The 23,445-nt window shown below is 39.9% G+C and overlaps 2 protein-coding genes across 8 annotated transcripts in view; one reads left to right on the plus strand and one right to left on the minus strand.

The window, feature by feature from the left end:
• Positions 1-831: 831 nt before the first annotated feature.
• Positions 832-16,291, minus strand: LOC122698203 (basic proline-rich protein-like). Its single transcript, XM_043908883.1, has 4 exons — positions 16,190-16,291; positions 1,628-2,317; positions 1,176-1,322; positions 832-1,071 (listed from the first exon to the last, which is right to left on the minus strand). The coding sequence occupies exons 1-4, from the start codon at positions 16,289-16,291 to the stop codon at positions 1,066-1,068; spliced, it is 945 nt and encodes a 314-aa protein (XP_043764818.1). The 3' UTR covers positions 832-1,065.
• INO80D (INO80 complex subunit D) overlaps positions 1,651-23,445 on the plus strand; it is a 67,066-nt gene continuing 45,271 nt past the window's right edge. For 2 of the 7 annotated variants that reach the window (XM_043910288.1, XM_043910293.1), the window contains exons 1-3: positions 1,651-1,788; positions 19,849-19,941; positions 20,047-20,293. In XM_043910288.1, the coding sequence (XP_043766223.1) occupies positions 20,076-20,293 (218 nt within the window). In that variant the 5' untranslated portion in view covers positions 1,651-1,788; positions 19,849-19,941; positions 20,047-20,075. Of the gene's footprint in view, positions 1,789-1,832; positions 1,939-2,160; positions 2,658-19,848; positions 19,942-20,046; positions 20,294-23,445 lie in introns of those variants that run through there. The other 5 variants (XM_043910294.1, XM_043910291.1, XM_043910295.1 and 2 more) reach the window with 5 other exon arrangements.

Below are 23,445 nucleotides of genomic sequence, written 5' to 3' on the forward strand. Positions count from 1 at the left end.
AAGCTCAAAAAATAAACATTTTAAAGTGAGTCATCAGTTATTTCTAAATGCTTTTTAGTTGATTTTAAATGAAAGGAATTAAATATTCTACTGATGCAAGGCACTGATATCACAAATTCATTTCCACTATGTCAGGCAATCTGCATCAGAAAAATAACTTTTAGTACAAGATTCATTATTCCTTGTAGAAATACAAAAAGATCTTTTGTTCATTTTCTAGTATTCCTCTCTTTCATCACAAAAATAGCAAAATATCTGCAATTTGTTCTCTTCCAGTAAGTTTTCTATGGAATTGCAGCAAGTGAGCAGCACCCTTCCGTCCCTCATCTATTATCTCAGCTTTGATCCCCCCTATCCTGGGTAACTTTGATCCCCTCCATCTACTAACCTTTTGCTTACTGAAGAAACGCTGATTCATGACATCCATTGCAATATATTAAGAGTAATTCATAGCTTGGCAACACACTGGAAGTTCTGAACATTTCAACTCTAACAAAAACAGACACACTCATTCTCAATTCTGTGACACAGAATGTGGACAGCAACATGTGCAATGCACCAAAAATCTAAATTTTAAAGGATATAAACTAAACAAGCAAAAAAATTTAAATGCCTGGATATAATTCTCAGTAAGCAATTTTACTTAAAAGAAAATCTAAAGCTGTCTTTATAACCTATTTGCAGTTTTCCACTAATCTTTCTTCACAAGCAGACCATAACAGCATTAGGGTTATTTCTAGAAACATGGTCAGCTATACTTGAGTTGTATTTAACCCCCCAGTGATTTCTGCCTTAATTTGCACTGTGAAAAATAAACAGCTGTATCTTGCCTTTCTGGACAGTCAATAGGTTTTATTTACACTGCTTTGGGAAAAGGAGACAAAAGACATCCCTTTACAATTGTCTTCCAGCAATCGCAGTTTGGAAGGGAATATATAGCACAAATTTTTATATATAAGGAAACAAATATCTCTCTACACAAAAACATATAAATAAGCAGGCAAATAAAGTGGCTAGGAAGTCTCTTGAAGTTCAAATTTATAAACTGACCATCAAACCCAGAACTTAGATCTGTAATGGAAAAAAAAAAAAATCATTATTAGCCTGAAAAAAAAAATTCAAATACCTCTATCACGAACATGGAAAAAAAAAATTAAACAGAAAACAATAATCACCGGAAAACCTGTGTCTTGTAAAGATTTCTTTCCATCAGAAGATGCAGAAACATTTTCCCCCCTGGAGCAAACGCAAACGTTTCTCAGGCACCCCCAGTTTCTTCCCCGCTTTCTCCCCCAGGCGCCGGTGGAGACGGCCGGTGTGGACTTTTTTCCGGAGATGAGAAGTAGAAATTTGTACTTTATCGGGAGCGGGTGCACTTTTCCCCCCGGCCCCCCTTTGCTCTGCCTCCAAGATGGTAGGAAAGTTGTCGTTTCGGAGGGCAGAGGAGCGGCTCTGGTGTTATGTCCTCGCAGTGCCTGTAGTGGTGCTGTAGGAGGCTGCTGCCTCTTCTTGTGCAGCCCCGGCAGCCCTGCCTTCTTGGCTGGAGAGTATATTCAGGGATTTCCCCTTAATAATCACCGACCCTGGGAGCACTTTTTAGTTTCCAAAATAAAAATATGATCCTCACCCCTCTTGCTTGACAGGGAAAGGCTCTCGCCGGAGCCCGGGGGGAGCCGTAGCAGCGGCAGCCGAGCTTCCTAGTCCATTGCCAGCGCCTCTCACTCTGATCTGTCAGCCCAGCCGAGGGAAAAGGGGGGAAGGAGAAAAAAAAAAAAAAGCAGCTGAAAGGTAAGCAGAAGCGGCCCCAGGCCCGGCCCACATCCCCGGGCTCCCGTAGGGCGGCGGGCTGGGCCGCGCAGGCAGGGCGGGCGGCGAGCACGCTTACGTGAGGCCGGGGATTCGCCGGCCCGCGCCAGGCCCCGGGCAGAGAATGAAAGGGTGAGAGGGCCGGCGCCGGGGTGGCGGGGGCTGGGGACTCGGGGGCCTGGGGGGCGCCCACGGGCAACGACGGCGGGCCGCCGGCCAGGGGTCCAGCCGGGGCCGGAGCGGGGCGAGCGGCGCGGCCTGCGCGGGCCGGGGTAGGGGTGTGGAGCGGGGCGGGGGGGTGGGGGTGCCGGTTAGGCCTCGGGCCGGCGGGCCCCGCAGCGGCCGCGCCCTGCCCCCTGCCCCCGCACCCCGGGCCTCCCCGCGCCCCTTCGGGTCCCCCGGGGCCTCCGGGCGGGACGGCAGCGCTGCTGGGCCGAATCCTGCGCGGGCCCCCGGGAGGTTCCCCGGCGGGGCGGCAGGCCCGGGGTGGCCGGGACAGGGGCGTCAAGGCCTAGGAGTGGGGAATGGGCGTCCAGCCGCCCCCTCCCCCGGGTCTCTCGCCGACGCCCCCCACCCCCGATTCCGGTAATAGTTGGATTTATTTCTCCCCCTCCTCTGCGCTCCGGGCGGCCCAGGCCGGGGCGGGGCGGGCGGCCTTGCGGGCGTGGGGTGGGGTGGAGGGGCGGTGGAGGAGTCAGGTGCAGCCGCGGCCCGGAAAGTTTCCTTTTAGGCCCGAATTGGGGGCTGGCCTCCTTTCGGGGAGCCTCGGTCCTAGCGCTCGCGACCCCCGAGGGCGTGGGGGAGAGCACTCGGCTATTTTGAAACTCTTTGCCAGTTCCTGTCCGTGGAAGGTACTCCGCCCCTGCACCCCTCGCCCGCGCCCCACCCCGTTCCCCGGTGAGCCCTTCCAGGGCTGCAAACTCCAGCCCCGTCTCCGGGAGCCCCCCGGCTGGGGAGAGGGTCCTCTCTGCCCGTTTGCAAAAGTTTTCCAGGGATTTGTCTTAGCTGATTAGTTAGTGACTGGGCTTGTTGCAGTGGGAAAGGGAGGAGGTACGTTCAGGTGGTATTTCTACTGGGCAGGCTTTTCTAATCGCTCTTTTAGCCCTTACCCCAGGAAGCGAGGGTGTTTATTTTCAGACCGAGCAGCCACCCTTCCTCCCATCCCGGACTCTTTCGAGTCCCGAGCCCCCTTTTCTGGACAGCCTTGCAGAGGGAAAGATGCAGGGAGGGGGGAGGAGACTGTCAGGGAGGGAGACGGGGGCTGGATGTCTGGAGCAGCCCCTAGATGGAGGAGTTTCCTGTTCTGTTTGGTTACTGTCCGGGAAAAGAAACACGGGGACCGGACCCCAGGCGGGGACCCTGGTTGTCAGCACGGACCCCGCTGGGAAGCCCCAAGAATGAGGAGGGAAGTGGAGGTGGGCAGGGCAGCTCCTGAAACAAGGTCTGCAAGTTTAAGGATCGTCCGTTTATTTTTTTCTGATAATAACTATTTGGATTTCTGTGATACTGTTCTGTTCGACCCTAGAAATAGAAAAGTGGGGGATTTCAAAGGAAACTTGTTATTGCCGCAACTCAGAAGGGTCTGTGGAAGAACCCTCAGGGAACTGAACATAGCTGACACAGTGTGGTTTGGGTATTTCCCCCCCCCTCTAGGTTTAAACGGATTCAATTTTAGCTATATTTTGGTGCCGTGAGTTTTGAAAGTTTTTTTTAAAAAATGTCTAAGACTTAAATTTCCAAATCTAGATTTCCTGGTTTTCGGGGATGGGATGTTTCCTGTGGCTCCACTTAACCTCCTGGTGTTCTTTAGTGTGTGGAAGTCAAATGTTAATGTGCCCTGCCCGCCCCCGCCCCCCACCAGCGCCCACCCCCCACCAGCCCCCTGCGTGGGATTGTCTGGGGAGGTGGTGTTTTCCTCTTTTATTGGCTCTTTCCTTCCCGGCTCTTTTTAAGTGGACCTGGGGCCGGAGGCTGTGTGTAGGTATGTGTGTCCCACCCGGTAGCAGGCTGTGGAGTTGGCTGGCAGAGGTGTTCCACACTCTGACCACTCACCCCAGAGTACTGTTATCCAGCAGAAGCTGGCGCTTGCAGGGCAGTGGGTAACCCAGCGCAGGGTCAGTGCTGACTTCTGTTCCGCGTGGAAGTGAGATTCCTTCTGTGGAGTCTGACTAAATGTGTCTCCTTTTCCTTTTGCTTGCCTGAAATAAAACTCTCTACAGTGACAGCCATCCAGCCATTTAGTATTTTGGCTTAAGAAAGAAAGGCTTGATATTTGAAATGGTGTGGATTTCATACAAAAAATGTAAATTACGTTTAATGGTTGTTTATTGATTTCTTGAAATTGCTTGTTGATTTGGATGTTTTCATATACTTGTGTACCCTGAATTGTTACTTCTGTTAATTGTCCTTATTTTTAGAGCATACTGCATGGAAGAAATCAGTCTATGAATTTCTTAGGACATTTTAAGGTTTTTAAAAAAAATCTCTTTGCTTCCTAATTTGATATTTTAAGGTATATTGTTGGCTTCATATTCCCAGGCTTTCAAAATCTGTATATGTACAGATCCCAAAAGTTTTGTACCCCACCACCCCTGCAGTCTTTCCTGATCTAATCATTCCATGGGCTATTTTATTTTTGAAGGAATAGTGTGTTTCATAATCTAAAAAGTTACATTGTATTTGAAACTAAAAAAAGACTTTCAAGGCAAATATTGAATTAATTTTAAGTGGCTTAGGTAGTATACTTTTTCATTATTAAATATTTAGTTTCAAAAGTAGATGTTTATTTTCATTTATTAAGTCTGAAGTAATCAAGTTTTCTTTCCTCTGAAAGATTGTGTAAGGAAATTTGTATACCCTACCCCAAACCATTTTTCTCAGTAAATCATGTTAATACTATTATAGAGAATTGAAATTACAGTTTAGATGGATTTTAAAATTTCTAAGTCAGAGCACCCAGAATTAAACATGTCACTTCAAAAAAAAAAAAAGGCTGATCTATTCATTCTTACCTGGATTGTTCCCCCAGAGTTAGCTGCGCTCACTCTACAGTGGAACCATAGTTATGGATAAGGAGAGATCATTTATATCTGAATACAGTTAGATGGCAATGGTCTCACACTGCCTGCACCCAATCTCTCCCCCCCCCTCCCCACCCCCCATACCTGGTAACATGTAAACAATGGATGAATGGGTGATACTGGGTTGGAGACAGCCAATTGTCCCCAAAGGAGATACCCCACTGCATATACAATGGTGTTCCGTCCAAACCCATTTAATTTATGCTAATGTAGCTCTGTGCTTTGCAGAACAAACAGCAGTGGAGTCGTCTCACTTCCATCAGGTACAAGTTTGTCCCAGAACCTCAACTGTAATGACTGGTCCTGGCTTTTTTGGGACACTCACAGAGATACTCTTGACCCACTCCTCTCTTTTTTTCCGTGATTGCACTTAGGATGCTCGGTTACTTGGTTCGGTTTCTTTCCCTGAATGTGACTTGGTTTTTTTGTGTGTGTGTGTGTGTGTGACTTGGTTTTAAGACAGCTTTTTGGTTGCATTTAATTTGTAGCATAGTACCCTACAGTCAGCCACATTTGAACTGGGCCTTGAGTTCTGATCCCAGCCAGTTCTTGCACTGGGCAGGTTCTTCAGCTTTATCTGCAAAATGGAAAAAACTTTTTTTCTTTTGATATAAAGATTAGATAAGGTAGCTCATGTACTTGACTCTTAACTCACTTAGGCCACTTTACTCTTCTGTGCTCTATACTATTCCCCTCCGCCACTTTTGGCTTCCTTGTGGCTCAACAGCTGGTAAAGAATCCATCTGCAGTGTGGGAGACCTGGGTTTGATCGCTGGGTTGGGAAGGTCCCCTGGAGAAGGGAAAGACTACCCACGCCATTATTCTGGCCTGGAGAATTACATGGACTGTATAGTCCATGAGGTCGAAAAGAGTTGGACATGACTGAGCAATTTTCATTTTCACTTTCAGGCCACTTTATTCTTCTATTCTCTGTACTGTTTCTCTTGTTTGACTTTTTTTCTGATTAAAGGTAATATTTGAAAGTGAAAGTGAAGTTGCTCAGTAGTGTCTGACTCTTTGCGACCCCATGGGCTATAGCCTACCAGGCTCCTTAGTCCATGGGATTTTCCAGGCACGAGTATTGGAGTGGGTTGCCATTTCCTTCTCCAGGGTATCTTCCCAACCCAGAGGATCGAACCCGGGTCTCCCGCATTGTAGGCATACGTTTTTACCGTCTGAGCCACCAGGGATACCCCAAGGTTATACTTATTCATATTCATTCCATTCAATCTGCCTGTGACACAGCAGACCTGGGTTCCATCCCTGGGTGGGGAAGATCCCCTGGAGAAGGGAATGGCTATCCACTCCAGTGTTCTTGCCTAAGAAATCCTATGGACAAGGAGTCTGGTGGGCTGCTGTCAATGGCGTCACAAAGAGTTGGACACTTTTTGCGTCTAACACTTTCATTCTATTCAAGAGATAACCATTGTTAACATCTTGTGATCTGTGAGTGTTTGTTTTGTGATTGTGTGTGCATACCACGTGATCTCAGGATCTTCCATTTAACGATGTTGTATACTTTTGTATATGGGAGTCGGTGAGGGACAGGGAAGCCTGGCGTGCTACAGTCCATGGGGTCACAAAGAGGCAGACATGACTGAGCAACTGAACTGAACTGATAGTTTTGTATTGGTTAAAAGCTTGGGCTGTGTGTGGAATCACACTGGCTTTGAATCCTACCTATGTGACTTGGATAAATTACTTAATCTCATTAAGTCTCAGTTTATTCATCTGTGAAAGGGGGTGATGATAACACCTTCATAGGGCTGTTGTGATTAAATGAGGAGCTGCACATAAAGCCTCATATGTGGTCTTTGTATGATACTTTCCTTTAAAGATTAATATTCTCGATGGGAGTTTTTTTCAGTGTGAATGAGTGCTTGACTCAGCATATATTAATAATACTAGTAAGTATTTGAGTACAGATACGATATAATAATTACCTTCGTGGGGCAAATATTTTTGTGCCAGGAAAAAATTAGCAGTGTATTCACAGAAAGTTTCAGCAGCTCGATGTTAGCCTAGTCTCTGCCATTGAACTCTTGAGTTGGTAAACGTAAGAAAGTGGTAAGTAAGTACACCAGTGGGCAAAGAAGGTGGGTTTTCTTCTAGCTCCTTTTAAACTTGAAGCTGTATGCGTGCAGGTGTGTGTGTTGTTGCATGGCTTTGAAAAGCTGAATAGTCTGGCTGATTTGGTAGGCTCACCTTGGGAAGGTAGGATGCTTATCTGAGGTGATGGTAGGGTTTGCCGAAGCCTGTGCTGTTTCATTCATTTATCACATCGGCTTCTTTAGTGGTAGCTCTAGGGTTTGGGAAAGATTGAAGGCAGGAGAAGAAGTGGTCAACAGAGGATGAGATGGTTGAATGGCATCACCAACTCAATGGACATGAGTTTGAGCAAACTCTGGGAGATGGGGAAGGACAGGGAAGCCTGGGGTGCTGCAGTCCATGGGGTCACAAAGAGTTGGACACAGCTGAGCGACTAAAAACAACTGGGCCTTCTAAGAAAAAGATACTTTGTTTGCCCTTGAGGAGTTTTTAGTCTAGTGGAGAAGAAAAATAAAGTTGACATTTACAACTTTGAATGAGGAGGATAGTTTAGCTTGGAGGAAGGAAAGCCTATTTACTCTGGCCTGGGGCAAGAAGTAAGGATTTTCCAGGGGGGTGGGTTTCTGCCCAGAGCAAATAGGAGGAGTTAGATAGGCATTCCAGGAGGTGGGATCTGACAAAGGAGCTTTCTGTGTTGCAAATTGCAGGAATTGGGGGAGTAGGAATCTGTAATGGGAGAGGGAGTGGTTGGCTTGGTCAGGTCCTAAGGAGTCTGTACTTAGGTTAAGAGGTTTGGATTTCTCATACATTTTGTAGGCCTTTGGCCAAATAAATTATTTGCGTTTTAGAGGATTCAGATCTTAAAAAAGTGGAACAAAGGAGGGCAACAGGACAGCTGCTGAGAAGAGATTGAAGGTTTAGACTACCGTGATGGCAATGGCAATGGGCTTGGAGAGAAGTCAGTGGAGAGGCTGGTTACAGAGGTAAAGTGGTCTTCTTGGGGTAATCGGATGTGGATTTGGGATCCATCCTTGTATAGATAACAGCTGAAGTTGTAGAAGTAGAAAAATTTCGCTTTGTGGTTCTTAGTCTTTTTGGGAATCTGATAAACTTTCTGGACCCTGCTCCGGTAAAATTTATTTATACATATTTACAGTTTTATATACTTAGCTTGAAACCTGGGGTAAGGTAGAACAGACATTAAAATGGTAGCCAGTAAAAGTTTTTGTTTGACATTCACAGTTTGTGTGTCGCTTTTATCACTGACACTCTATAGATGAGGAAACATATTTGTAAAATAACTTGCTCAGGGTCACATACCTTGTGTTTTAACAGTTTAAATGAGCTACTGACGTGGAAGATTTTTGTGAGAAAATTTGGATTTGTATTTTTTTTTAAATTGGAAGATCTGGAAACCATAGGTGTGTGTGTGTGTGTGTGTGTGTGTGTGTGTGTGTGTGTGTTTTCCAACAACTTGTTGAAACTGGTTTGAGTCTGCTGCCTTTAGATGAGCAAAGTTCGCCAGTCTGCCCTTGGCCCACCCCTGTGACACATGTAGGCATTTCATCTTGCATCCCTATAAAATAAGATTAAAAGCATCTTCGGGAACATTGACATTTAAGTGTGGGCGCTAAGAGAAAGGAAGCCACTGACTGAGAAGCCAAAAAGAGATTTTTCAAGAAAGAGACAGTGGTCAGCAGTGTCAAATGCCGCAGAGAGGTCAAGTGAGATAAGGATGGAAAAGAGTACCTGGAATCGAGCAACAGAGAGGCCATTAGTTTCAGATTCTTGGAACAAAAGAACTGTAGCTACAACTTAATTTCTCTTTTTGTCATGCAATATAGGGTTTCTGTAACAATTGAGAGTGACCCCATGGCAGGGATAGAAACTCAGAAAGCATTTGTTGTAAGGGATTCTTAATTGGAGCTAATAAATGCCATAACCCAATCAAACACTGTTCATTCTGCTAGTATTTTCGTCCCAAGAACGCCAGTGTCTAGATGTTCTATAGAATGTTGAAAACATTTTTAATATTAGATTTTTAATACAGATAATAGTAGGAAACAGTTTTCAGTGGATTCTGTTATTCTAGCCTCAAGAGGGTGGGAGGGCCTGATTTACTGGAGAATTACACTGTATCATTCAGAGAACCACCAGCAGCTGGAGACTGCCTTTCAGCCCTGCAGATCTTTGATTAAAATGATAATACCAATAAACCACTACTTAACTGCTTCTAATAGTAGTTAACATTAAGTGATTACTGTGTGCTGGGTACCATGCATATTGAAATACCTAATTTAATTTTCCTAAGTGATTCAATGAGGTACATACTATTGTAAGCCTCTTTACAACTGAGAAAACTGAAGCCTAAATAACTTGCCCAAGGTCAAACACCTAGTAATGAGCTGAGCCCACTTTAAGCCCCATCCCTGATACCCACTGAAGCCAGTAAGTGCTCTCCACTGCTGTGTGAGCTCTCCTTACCTTCCTAATAAATTAGGTAAGAAGCTCAACTAGCATAAAGTCATTTTAATTGAAATTCATAATGTAGACTTACTTGCACAGTGCTATTTGAGCACAGTATTTGGCACATAGTAGACATTCAATATGGAGAAGGAAATGGCAACCCACTCCACTGTTCTTGCCTGGAGAATCCCAGGGACAGGGGAGCCTGGTGGACTGCCGTCTGTGGGTCACACAGAGTCGGACACGACTGAAGTGACTTAGCAGCAGACATTCAATAAGCATTTAACTTAGCTTAAAATACTCTCCTTTGCACTTTGTGTTGAATATTGTTTATATTTTGGGATGATAGGCAGATTTTCTCACTGATCTGTGAATCACACCAGTTGATAGATTTTTATAATTTCTGAGTCTAACACTGGTGTGTGGGATATTGCTTTTTTTTTTTTTTTAAATCAATATACTCATCTGTTCAGTTTCACATTTCTATGCTGCGTGAAGTTGAGTCAAAACATTTCAAAAAAAAAACTTAAAATGGGACACTTTTTAAGTTTTTAAGCTTTTTCAGACTTTATATGATCTGGGATAAGCAAAAATTCTTTTCATTTGTATTAAATATATTAGCTAGCATTCTGAGAATTTAGGTTCACGTTGGATTAGAAAAAAATTGTAAGGTATGTTGTAGGTCCAGGCCCTTCAAAGGGGGTAGACTATATAAAATTACAGATGGCAATTAGAAAATAGTTTGGCAGTGAAATGAACATGCTTCTGAAACAGGAGACTCAAAAGAGCAGTAATGACACAGAGATCCCACATGGAGGTGATACAGTGGCGGTCCCAAAGAGACTAATGTTCATATTTTGCAAATTGGGTTCTGGTTGCTGTTAGAAGACCGAAAGGGCTGTCGGTTGCTTTTGTTAAAAGCTTATCTTTCTTACCTTTCTTCCTACTAATGTCTTATTCCTCTGTATTTGCAAGAAGAAAGAAACTACGGAAGGGAATTGTTTTATTTTTCATTAAACTCAGCATATAATATCAAGGGCTTCCCTTGTGGTTCAGCTGGTAAAGAATCTGCCGACAATGCTGGAGACCTGGGTTCGATCCCCGGGTTGAGAAGATCCCCTGGAAAAAGGGAAAGATTACCCACTCCAGTATTCTGGCCTGGAGAATTCCATGGACTGTATAGTCTGTGGGGTTGCAAAGAGTTGGACATGACTTGAATGACTTTCACATAATATCAAGGAGGATTTTTTAGAAAGATTTTACAGCTACCCATATTTCCTTCTCTTCAATTCTCATATATGGATATGTTTGCCATGAAAAATTTCTTTCTGTGAGTCTCTTCTCAGGTATTTTTTGCTTTTTTGGTAATAATAAGGGCATATTAAAGGGTATATTCTAGTGCTGTTGAGAGTGCTTAATTACCTTAATTCTCTTTAAGGAAGCATAGACTTGTTTGTATTCTTTTTCTAGGCAAGCTATTTCCATGGATGAAGATAGTATCTACTGTAGTGATAAATTTGGTCTGGTTAAGACTTTTTTAAGTGATATTCATCGTATATTAAAAGGTGTAGTTCTAAATGTATTAGACAGTGTGATAGTATTTCAGTGGGATCATATTTAAATATTAGGGTCTATAAGACATTTGATTAAGATCATGTGGCCTTCATACATTATGCTGCTGCTGCTATATGTTTCCTCAAATTTTATCTTATCGCGAATGTCAATGAATGAAGGCCATGTGAATTGCACCTTTGGTGGAGTAGCAGTAAAGAACTTCAGTGTTGGGAGGCTAGATGTACAAAATTTTTTTTTTTTTTTTTTAGATGTACAAAATTTAAAAAATGTAGGTTTTTTTTTTTTCCCCTGAAATCTATTTTAGTGCTTTTGTCATGATTACTTCTTTAATTAAAAAAGGGGAACCTTTTTTAAGATAGAGAAGACCATATTAGTGGTCGTTTCCAGTTTATAGACAAGTGATTTTGATATTAAATAATATCAAATATTATTTGATTAAACAATACTTCTTAAGAAGGAAGTTAGATTCAAAGCAGAAAGCCATTTTCCCTGAACATTCTTTCCTTTTATAGTGTATAAAGTAAGTCTGAACACATCAGGGAATTGAAAATATAGCTATAAAGATTAAATTGGGCTTATTAAAAGAGGGATTTGAAAACGGAGAACAGGTAGGTGATTGTTTAAAAAGAAGATGGAAAGTTGGCTTTTAGTAGGATTTTAAAAATGTTACAATTCAAAGAAATAGAAAAAATAATCACAGGTTGATGTTAAAAAACATGGCGTTTGGAGAGTCGTTTTTAAGATGTTGCAATTAAACACTTTGTAATGGCATAGAGATCGTTAGCAAGAGCTTTGGCATCTTGTGGCAAATGCTGAAAGATGGACTAATGGATAGATTAATGGATTCTTAGAAGGATGTTGAATAGGCAGATTTTAATGCGTTCTTACATTTATTAAAAAACATTATTTTAATGTTTTTTAGAAAACATTATTTGCTAAATAGACCTTGTGGCAGATTATATGAATCTATTTGATGAAACTTTTTTTTTAATATGTGTTTATTTTTGGCTGTGCCTGATTTTTGTTGTGCGCGGGCTTCTCATTGCACTGGCTTCTCTTGCTGCCGAGTTTGGGCTCCAGGTGCACCGGCTTCAAGGCTCACAGGTGTAGTTGCCCCGCAGCACGTGGGATCTTCTGGAACTGGGGATTTAAACTGTCCTCTGAATTGCAAAGTAGTTTCTTAACCACTGGACTTCATGGGAAGCCCATGAAACGTTTGATGTTCTTGAGATATACGGCGATATTCAAACATTTTAAAAATTCTAAATTATATTTTCTCTTGGCAAATGGCTATGGCTATTAGAAATCACTGTGTAGACTTAAGTACCAATTTGGTGATTTTTAAAAATTAATTATTGGTGGGTGAACCTAGTAACCTGGTTTGGGTAGGCAACCTAGAGTTCAGTTGCTATCACGGAAGCCATTTATGTAGGCAGTGTGTACTTACCAAGCAGCTGTTTACTTCCGGGCACTGTGCTAGGCTCTGGGTGTAATGAAGAACAGAAAACTATCCCTCCAGGAGCTCATTTCCTAAGAGGGAAGAGAGCAGAAGAACAAGCAAAGTAGACTCTAATGAGGGTTAAAACAGGTAAATGCACAGAGTACCTCAAAAGAGCGTGGAACTAACTCTGCCTTTGGGAATCTGCATGTGGTGACAGCTAAGCTGTGTTCTGAAGGCTAGGACTGGCCAGAGGACAAAGAGGAAGACATCCATTGTTCTGGACAGAGGGCCTGTCCTTGGTTATGGTGAGACTGGAGGAGCCTGGGTGCTCAGAGCTGTGGGCAAAATCCTCCAGTTACTCACTTCCTTTCTTTTAGGTGCATCTCACGGCATAGATTATGGAGCTTCGCAGGTGGCTTTGTGGTAAAGAATCCACCTGCCAATGCAGGAGACACAGGAGATGCAGGTTCGATCCCTGGTTCAGGAAGATCCCCTGGAGGAGGAAATGGCAAACACTCCAGTATTCTTGCCTGGAAAATTCCATGGACAGAGTCTGGCAGGCTGCAGTCCATGGGGTTGCAAAGAGTCGGACAATACTAAGCAATTGAGCTTATCTCTATGCACTGCATAGATTGTAATCTTCTAAGGGAAAAAAAAAGTTGTCTTTTACTATTAATATACTCTGTAGCTTCTCAGAAAATGATGGACTTGTCATAAGTGTTTAATAAGTAAATGAACACTTGCCATTAAAGCTAGAATCACGTGGATTTGACATAGTGATTCTAAATCAAATTTAGTACCTTCTTTAATAGCATGTTTATTCATTAAAATAAGAAATTCAAAATGATCACAAAAGAATATGTTTGCAAAAATTAGACAAGTTTTATGATTTTTTATTTGGTATATTTTACTATATAGAATTTTAAAAGATACTTCTGGTTAATGATGGCAGAATACTGACATCTCTGTTCTCTCTAAACCAACTAAAAAGAATGAGGAGAATGAGAAACAGAAGAGAAACTCAATCTTTGAACAAAACCTTGTAATTTGAATGTATGAATTAGTATTATTTAAGTGCAGTGGGAATTGAACCAGGGCAAGAAAGGATGCAAGGAGAGATGCTGCTTCTGCTGCTAAGTCGCTTCAGTCGTGTCCCGACTCTGTGCGATCCCATAGATGGCAGCCCACCAGGCTCCTCCGTCCCTGGGATTCTCCAGGCAAGAATACTGGAGTGGATTGCCATTTCCTTCTCTGCAAGGAGAGATGATTTCCTCTATATAACTCAAGCAGAGTGGTGGGAAACACCATGAGGACAAAGCCAGTGATCCCCTTACCAGGAATGGCTCGGTTGGTATATACATGGTGCTGCCTGAGTGGCGAGAGAGGTGGGATTGGATAACAAACCGTGTGCGTGCTGGGTCGCTTCAGTTGTGTCCAGCTCTGTGCCGCCCTATGGACTGTAGCCCACCAGGCTCTTCTGTCCACGGGATTCTCCAGACAAGACTATTGGCGTGGGTTGCCATGCCCTTCTCCAAACAAGCTGTACAGTTGAACTGTTTTTGCAAGAAGTTAAGTGTAGAGGAGAAACTGGCAGCACGCAGCTAATAGTTGTGTATCTGATCAGCTGAAGAGAAATAAAGCCTAAATGATCATCCCCCCAAATCTATGCCATGTGGGCCCTTTTGAGTAGGGGAGACTAGTCCAGCATTGAGTCAAGCCTTAAGGGAGAAATGAAGATGATCATTTTCAGAAAGAACTGAGAAAGTAAAAATTATGAATAAATAGCTCCTTATGGTGGGAGGTGGTCTGGAGAGTTGGGGTAAGACATGGCTCCTCTGAAACAGAAGTTTATAGATATATACAAAAGCTCAAGAAATAAATGATAAGATATAAGAGTGGAGCTAATGGAACCAAAGTATGAAATAAAAGAGCAATGGTATAGTTATTATAGAAATGAAGGTCACTTTCAAAGCAGCACATATACCCGATAGCTAAGAATAATGGAGGTAAGCTTGAGAAATTTGAGCAATTCAAAATGGAAAAAGTAAAAATAAAGCCTAGAGACAGAGCCAGATACGGAAGACAGTAAATTTAGCATGCCTATAATTAATACCCCTGAAAAATACAATAGAATAAATGAAATAGAAAAACAGTTTCAAGACATTAAGGAAGCGTTTCCCACAATAAATAAAAAATGAGTTTAAATTCTAAAATGATTTCTAGACTTTATAAATTTAAAAATTAAAAAAAAATTTTTTTTGCGCCACATCATGCGGCTTGCAGATCTTAGTTCCCCAACAAGGGGTTGGGCCCAGGTCCTGGCTGTGAAAGCGGCCACTGGATCACCAGAGAATTCCTATGAAGACTTTTATTGTTTGGTTAAAATGCAGGGAAAATATGACCTAAGACTTTATGTCCAGGCAAGCTTTAGTTTAAGTGTAATGTCAATTGACATATTTTTAAGTAGAAAAACCATGGCTTATTTTCAATAAGTCAGCCCTTGATGGGAAAGGTGGAGAATGGAGGTAAGTAAATTATAAACTATTGAATGCAGAGATGGATTGAAAACTAAGTTAAAAGATTAGTGATTAGCATTGAATAATTTTGAATATAGGACAAACATTAGAATGTCATAAGCTATAACAATGTAGAAATAATATAAGGAAGAAATACTGAGTTGGGATAGGTAGGTAGTTAACAAAAATGGAATTTTTTCTCATTCATAGCAAGATCAATCACAGGAATGCTAAGCACACTAACTTCCTTAGTTTGGAGTAAAGAAATGTGATTTAAAGGACACAGACTATAAATCTTCCAAGAAAACAGGCTATAAAATGAAATATGTAATAAAAAGATAGAATTGAAAGCTTAACAATACAAAAAATAAGGTAGTAAAATTAAGATGAAACATTTGTCATGTAAGTAAATATTAAATTATAAATTGGATGAACTTATTAAAAGAAAATGACTCGATTGGAGGGGGAAAAAAAAAAACCTGGTAAGAGATGCATTGAAAAAGGGACCAGCAAAAAAAAAAAAAAAGGGACCAGCAAGTAATATTTTAGTAAATATTTAGGCTTTATGGCTATACAGTCTGTTAGAGCTACTCACTTCTCCTGTTACAACATGGAAGCAATCATATACAATATACAAATGAATGAACAGGACAATGTTCCAATAAAACTTTATTTACAAAAGCAGGCAATGGGTCAAATTTGTCTTATAAGCCAGAGTTTGTTGACCTGTGATCTTAAATAGTGCTTCAGAAAACTTGAGAGTAAAAGGATAGGCAAAGACTTAATCAGTGAATTCAGGTCCAAAAAATGAAGTCCAGATGCTAATATCAGACAAGGTTGAGTTCAAGACAAATAACATCAATTGCCTTTTCTAATGATAAAGAGTGACAGTCTAATGGTCATGAAATCTCTGTATCAAATAACACAGCTTTAAAATTTATAAAATAAATACAAGGGAAAATAAATAAGGTTATAGTTGGAGATTTTGTTTCATCCCTTGGTAGACAGAAAAAGCAAACTAAATAACAGTGAATGTTAATAGCATGATATATGGTGTAACTAGCAAGATACCCTAGAAACAACAAATGCTTTTTTCCAGGAGCACCTATTAGTCCCCAAATAAAAATGCAGTCAAATCCAAAATTAGAGATATATGCAGGTTATGCTCTTTCTTTTTCTTATTTCCTTGTGAAATTTGTTTTTATTAGAATACCAGGGATGATTTGAGAAATATCTCCATGGGTTATGCCCCACACGATCTTCCGATCTTCCTGGGATAGCTTTTGGAACTTCTTAGAGCTGCTTTTCTTGCTGCCAGCAGACTCTGAAGGCCCTCCCTGCTTGAGTGGCTCCTCCATGGAAGAGAATTTCCTCTTTTTCTTGGGGACACTCTTGTTTCTGACAGTTCAGGGTCACTAACTGGTTCCTCTTTGGGGAAAGATTTCTTCCTCTTGGGAAGACTTCCGCTGCTAGCTGTGTCTTCAAGATCGCTACTAACCAGCTTCTCCTTGGAAAAAGATTTCTTCTTCTTGGGTTTGGAAAAAGAGATAGGTCTTTCATTCCATTCTCCCGAGGAGTCTCCTGGGGCTTTTTCTTCATTGGGGTCCTAGCCTCCTGGGAGGCAGCCGAGCCCAGGGAACCAGAGTGTGTTCCGGCCAGCTCTCTGGGCTCTCTGCAGGGTCCCAGCACCTCTCTTTCCTTATACTCCTTCTCCACACAGCTGCTGTTTTCTGATGATGGGAGGGCAGTTGCAGCCAGCTGTTTCCTTCAAGTGTTTCTTCTCCTGTTTCTCCAGCTTCCTAGTAATTTCAGCAGCTGCTCTCTCTGCCTGAACCGTTAACCTCCTTCACGACATCCAGATTCTTCTGTGGTATCTCCAGTCTCTGAGGACAGGCGTTCCTCAGCTTGTTTGAGTTCTCCCCAGAAACACTTGTGCACCCCTCAGAGAAGCTATCCATTTGTGAGGAACTACCTCATTTTTTTGCTAGGGGTCTGGAGAGGCAGCCTTTGTTCTTGGCAGTTGCTTGGTCAGTGAAGGTGGGATGGAAAATAAGTCCGTGTTTTGGAGTGTTACCCCTTGTCTGAAAATGTTAGATAACTCTTGGGTCAAAGGAGAAATTAAAAAGTAAAATCCAAATCAACTAGAAAGTATTGATAATTAGAATGTGTATTACTACCTATGGGATATGATTAAAACACTACTCAGGAAAATTCATAGATGTAAACAAATTATTAAGCAAGAAAAGAATGAAAATAAAAAAATTAAGCCCAAGAAGTTAAAAAATATAATGAGAAGAGTGGAAAGGAAGTAGAAAGAATTAACAAATACAAAAGCAGAAATTGATGAATTAGAAAATACATGGAGGTGCTGATAATTCCAAGAGGTTTTTTTTTTCTTCTTTTTGCGGGGGGGAGTATATTGGTAAAAATATTAAACAGATAAACTCCTGTTGAACCCAGTCATGAACAAAAGGGGAAAGCACAAATATCACAAATGTATATGGACATACATAGAATACAAGAATGAGTCACAGATATTTAGGAAATTAAGTATAAGAGGTCACATTGCTAAATTGTATACAGGTAAATTTGAAAACCTGATCTGCACAAAACACTGCCCAGGCAACCTTCTAAGGAACGTTACAACTGCAGTGCTTTTTAACTTGTTCAGGAACAAAGATTTTATAAATTGTTTTTTAAAATATTAATACCTGTTTCTGCCAAGGCACACACATAGAAAACACTTTAGACAGTCTCAAAATGCAAAAATCCTCAATATTAGCAAATATAGCCCAGTCATACATTGGAAGAATAATGCGTGATGTCCAGGTTGCTTTCATCCCAGGAGTGTAAGAAGAGTACAGTATCAGGATACCAAATATTAAATATTTTTAGCACATATTTTTAAAAGTGCAAGAGAAAAAATGATCATTTCCCTAGAAACTGAAAAAGAATTTGGTAAAAATTAGCTGTCAATTCTGAGTTTGTTTTTTTCTTAATAAAGTAGGAATTACTTCATACTTCCTTAACATAACACACAAGTCAACATTTTACTGCCATTGACTGGAAGCAATTCTTATTTAAAATTAGGAGTAACAGTGACTGCTGTTATTAACATTGTTTCAATAGTTCTGGCCAATTCAAATAGGGAAAAAGGATGCAGGAACATTGGCAAACAAGGGGGAATCATCAATCTTAATAGACATGATGCCACCTAGGATATGTCAGAGTATAAAGTGAATGTTACCCTTTATGTGATCTATAACATATTCTCATACCTTTAGATATATAGGCTGCTTTTTTTCATAATGGCAATCAAATTGATTATGTAAATTCCTTTTTTCAGTTAGTTATATCCAGCCTATTTATTTCCTGAAGTTCATATAGATTTACTTAACTAATTCATGAAAGATTTGTGTTTGCCAGGTGGATGAGCAGGCCAAAGAGAGTGTAAAAATGAAACTGCATGGGTTTGCTTTGAAATAATTTCCTGTCCTGAATATCCAGACCTTCAGGGCAGCTGAATTTAAATTTTTAGTCCAACTTTTCTTCCTTGCCTCCTAATAAAGTGAAAAGGCAAAGTTCTTATTTTTGTTTTACATTGATGCATGATTAGGTTTACTCAGTAATGTATGATTTTTTTTTATTACCTAAGTTAATATTTCAGATTTTTTTCTACTGATATAAGTGAAATGCTTCTTAAAGGTAATATAAGTTCTCCACCTTTATCATCAGCAGGTAAAATGTAGTAATAATGATTTTGTAAGTAGTAACTCTCATGTGTTCAAGGCATGGTGCTTAGTGTGTTGCATGCTTTGTGTGATTTGATCCCTGAAGCAACCTCATAACATAGCTACTAATATTATCTCTATTTTACAGACGGGAAAACCAAGGTTAAATGATTTGTCCAAGGTAAATACTGTAGTTATCTTGGCAGATCTCTGACTTAAGCAAACATATCTTCTGACTCTTCAGGGATTTGTGTATCTCGACATTCACTGATGTAAGGAGTTTTTTATTCAGTTTCGTAAACGGGAGAGTACTTCTCGAGGTTTTCTGTAGCTGGTGTCTGAGCTGTTCATCATCTGTCTCGGTGATTTTGGAGTGTAGAGCAAGCAGGCTGGACCGCAGCAGGCCCCTGTGGCCTGATGTGGCCGATCAGTTGTTTTAGTTTCACTGTGGACGGTATGGTGTTATCATACATGTTAACTCCTAGACCTTTTGTGTGTTGAGAGATAGTGATTGCTGTGTGATTTCTTCCATCTTCTTATTAAACTTCCAGAGACTCATCAGCCATGGTAATTATACTATCTGGTGTAATTGGGAGCATTCTGTGGTGCAGAGCACTCAATTGAATGGTGGAAATGTGGTGGTGACTAGTCTTTGGGCTCAAGGCTATAGTCTGGATGGGACAGGTGTGGGGGAGTATTAGTGGGAAAAATAACATAAAAATAGGGATTTTTTCTTTTTTAATATTTCATAGAAATATTTGTTACAAACTGCTAAATATTTTGCCAACACATCAGAAAATGTAGAATTTCTGGGGGAAGTTTTGGGTTTGTAGAGCTCATTCCATTGCCATTTTAAAGAGATTTGAGTTCTGAAAATCGGCATAGGTGAAACCATCAGTAAAGAAAAAAAAAAAGGACCCGCCACCTTCTAACATGAATTTGGTGGAAGAACCCTGCTGTTTTGAGGTATTTACAAGGCTTAAAGCAAAAATTATTTAGTTCAATTTGGAGTGGTAGGTTAACTTAATGTTTTATGTCTTATTATTTGAATTCAATACTGGGATGTTGGGTTACAGTGAAGAATCCATCCCGTTAGGAAGGGTGATACCCTAGAATTTTACTTCCCAGGTGAGCAAGCTTTGCTTATTTCTGTTTGTTAACTAGGCCTTTTGATATTTTTGTAGACAATCTGCTTCATCTTGATTCTGCAGCATTCCAAACTGTGGTATCCTTGGGGTTCTCTTAACATTGCTATGGTGCAGAAGATTTAAAATCAGGTATGACTGTGGGGCCCGAAGTCCCTCAGTGAAATTCTCAACTTAAACCTGCCTTATACTCTCTGATTTATCATTTGGGTTTCTTTTTTTGTGGTGGTCTTTTAGCTGATGTTCACAAGGAATAGAGTCACGTGATGTATGAAGGGAAACATATACACTTCTCTGAGGTTGACAATAAGCCCTTGTGCTCATATAGCCCCAAACTGTGCAAGCAGCGGCGACTCAACGGCTACGCTTTCTGTATCAGACACGTTCTGGAGGACAAGACTGCCCCCTTCAAGCAATGTGAATATGTGGCCAAGTATAACAGCCAGCGCTGCACCAACCCCATTCCTAAATCGGAGGACCGCAGGTAAGCGCTGACAGTGGGGAGCAGCCTCTGATTGAATCAGCAAGCTTGGAAGTTGCTTCTGTTCTGTTTGATGTATGATATGATGGCTTTAGTTGTTGAGTTCAGGGGTTAATCTAAGTAAACTTTAGAATGGTTCTAAAGATGAGAGATGGCAATTTTTAGGAAATGGAGTAGTAACTTTGGCGATTTCTTTGTGAAGTATGTTTAAGTGTGTAAAATTTTTTTTTTTTGCTTGAAGTCTTGGTACTGATGTGCTTGGTTTACAGCCTTAGAAAATGTTTTCTGATTTTTCTACTTAGTATTTCATCAGCCTAAATGAGCCAAATGATAGGAACTACTTTGGTGTTATAGTTAATAATAATAATTTTGGAATTTTTAAATCCACACTTGAAAGGTAGCAAATGATATATACTTATTGAAAAAGCATTATTCAAAAGAATGATTACTTGAATCATTCAGAAGATTTATTTCCCCTCAGGCTTCTTTTGGTTAAAAAGAGTTCCATATAAACTATGTTTACTATAATTTAGAACCTTTATTTTCGTAGTAAAGTAGGCTTTATGACTGGGATTATGAATTTATACTTTTCTGAGTTAAAGAAAATAATGAGATGTTTTTAAAGGAGTTTTATGCTGATTATTCATCTTTCATATCCTTAGAAAAATTTATACTGTATTTCACATATAATCTCTTTTTTTATGTCTCTTTTTGTCACTTCTCCAGAAACCCTGTTGATCATTGTAGAATATTACAGAGAGATGCATGCTTCTTTTCCTGAAAGTTTCAAATACTTGTCTTTAGGTAGAAATTTTGAACTTTTTATTTCTACATTTAAAAAACACGTAAACAACCTTTATTTTTTGTTCCTATATGTAAACAAATGTCACCTGTGTAAATCGGTTGAAACGGAATCATGTATTTTGTATGTCATGGTGAGCAACTTATAGGGTGAAATAAATAATTTGTGTTGATAAATATCCCACCAAAATGAGTACAGTATAATGTGGTGATTTGGAAATACTCTCTTAGAGTATCTAATGAGCACTTCAGGTTTCAAATTACAATACCTGAAAGTTAGAAACAGCTGTTTAGTGAGGAAAGGGATAAAATTTTAATCTCAGGTGAGAAAGGTACCAGTGTATTAGGCTAAGCATGTCTGTCCAGTTGGTTTTAGCTGACTAAAAATAATTTCTTACTCTTACCCCTTTTTAACTTGAAGAATGAGTGGACTTGGATTTCTTTTTTCACGTCAAGATCCATTATAATCACATTTCTATAATTTTGTCTTAAATTCAGTTTATCAGAGGTGTGATTTTTGTCAACCTTGGATTTTTTTTTCAATTCAACTGAAGCAAGTATTATCTTAGTAGCAAATAGCAAGAAGTAAATTGAGAGTCACTCTGAATTTCTCCAAAATATTAATTATCTGAATTAATTTAATATGTCTTCACCTTTATATTTGACGTAATTTTCTTTTTTTTTTTTTTTAAGAGCAAGAAAGGAAAGGACTTTTGTGTTGCTGTGTCAAGAGAATCTGGGCTTAAAAAGTACTGAGTTATATATTTTTTCAAAATTGGTCCGAGACCATATGAACACAAATGCTATTAATATTTTTGTATTTTTGTTGTTGTAGGGCTGTTTGAAAACAGATTAAAGTAGATGTTAGTAGGAAGTAATATTCTTACTTAACCTCAAGAAACCCAGGTTGAATTCATGTCATAATATGTTTAAACCTGTATATAAATGTAATAGTTGTAACTATACTATATGACACAATGTAGAAAAGATTAATATTCTTTTGAAAATAAGCTTTTATCATTGTTAAGACAGTTACTCCTTGGACACTTAGGGATTTGAAATGGTTTTATGTATAGTTTTAGGAAACAAATTCCCAAGGACTTCTAGTTGACCAAAATATCTGGTCAATAGTCAGGTAGAATAAGTGCATAACTTACCTGGTGTGTATTATAAATGCTAACTTACGAAATTCCATCTTTTGGATAGAATAGTGTTAAGTTCAGTTAGAAGTATTGGTATAATTAAAAAGTAATGTCCATTTTCTAATATACTTTTACAGTGGGAAGCTAAGGCCTCATACTATAGCCTTGATATTTCAGAGATAAATGGTTATATTAAGTTGGTTATTTTATATAGTATTGTAAATTTAAGTTTGGTATAGTTTTTTATATATATATATATATTTATTTATTTAGTAGTATGTATTTACCAAGAAATTTTCTTGTTTCCTATATTTATTCTTTTCTAAAACAGCTTAAGATATAATTCATATATGAATCAAGTTACCCATTTGAAGTATATAGTTCAGTATTCTCTAATGTCTTTACAGGAGTGTGTAACTATCAACGTAGTCTTAATTTTACATTTTCAGCCCCCCAAAGGAACACATTTGCAGGCATTTCCCTGTATTCTTTTTGACTGGGGATTCATATTTACATACTTACTTTAAATACATACTTATTTTAAATGCTGTTCATCACTAAGTAAGCTGTTGTAATTCTAGTTACGTGGTCACAGTGTGACAGGGGCTGGCGTGGGTCGAGGGTGGGGTTGAAGGAAGACTGTCCCTGTGGATTCGCCTCTGCTGGGCCAGGTGATGCACCAATAGTAGCCTCATTTACCAGTCCAGACGGCCCATGTCAATGAGCAGAGCAGCTTGATTTCTAAATTTAAAAAAGCCCACTTCATTACTCCTCTCTAAAAATACTAATCCTTTTGTCAATTTGAAAATGAATAGAAAACAAACAAAAGCCAGCAACACTTTGTTGGGAAGCTTAATACAATTATACCTGAAACTCTTTTCCTTATTAGCTGTAGTTTTATGAATCTTTTCTATTTACAGTAGGTAGGACCTAGCTCAAACCTGCTAGTTAGACACACATACATGTGCAGCGCAGAGTCTCTTTACAGTCCAGAGGCTTTTTCTTAATAGTTGTGTTTGCGATGAAAGAGTGAGACAAAGCAGCAAACCCATGTGTCCTCATTTTTGGTGAATCTGTGTTTTTAACAGTTATTAAAACACTTTTCTGTTGGAGCCCAGTGAGTTTGGGAGTTGACATTATTTACTTTATTGCTTTTTTCCCAAGCTGTGTTCTATGGAGATATACTGCAATAAAAATAGGTGCCATTTTAAA

This window comes from Cervus elaphus, chromosome 8 (genome assembly GCF_910594005.1).
Source record: "Cervus elaphus chromosome 8, mCerEla1.1, whole genome shotgun sequence".
NCBI classification, from domain to species: Eukaryota; Metazoa; Chordata; class Mammalia; order Artiodactyla; family Cervidae; genus Cervus; species Cervus elaphus.

Coding starts and splice junctions, on each gene's coding strand:
- LOC122698203 (XM_043908883.1), bottom strand. CDS start 16,291: ATGGAGGAGCCACTCAAGCAGGGAGGGCCTTCAGAGTCTGCTGGCAGC. Junction 2,318..16,189: donor CCCAGGAAGATCGGAAGATC/GTGTGGGGCATA, acceptor CCCCACTCCTAG/GCCTTGACGCCCCTGTCCCG. Junction 1,323..1,627: donor TTCCCTGTCAAGCAAGAGGG/GTGAGGATCATA, acceptor TCCGGAAAAAAG/TCCACACCGGCCGTCTCCAC.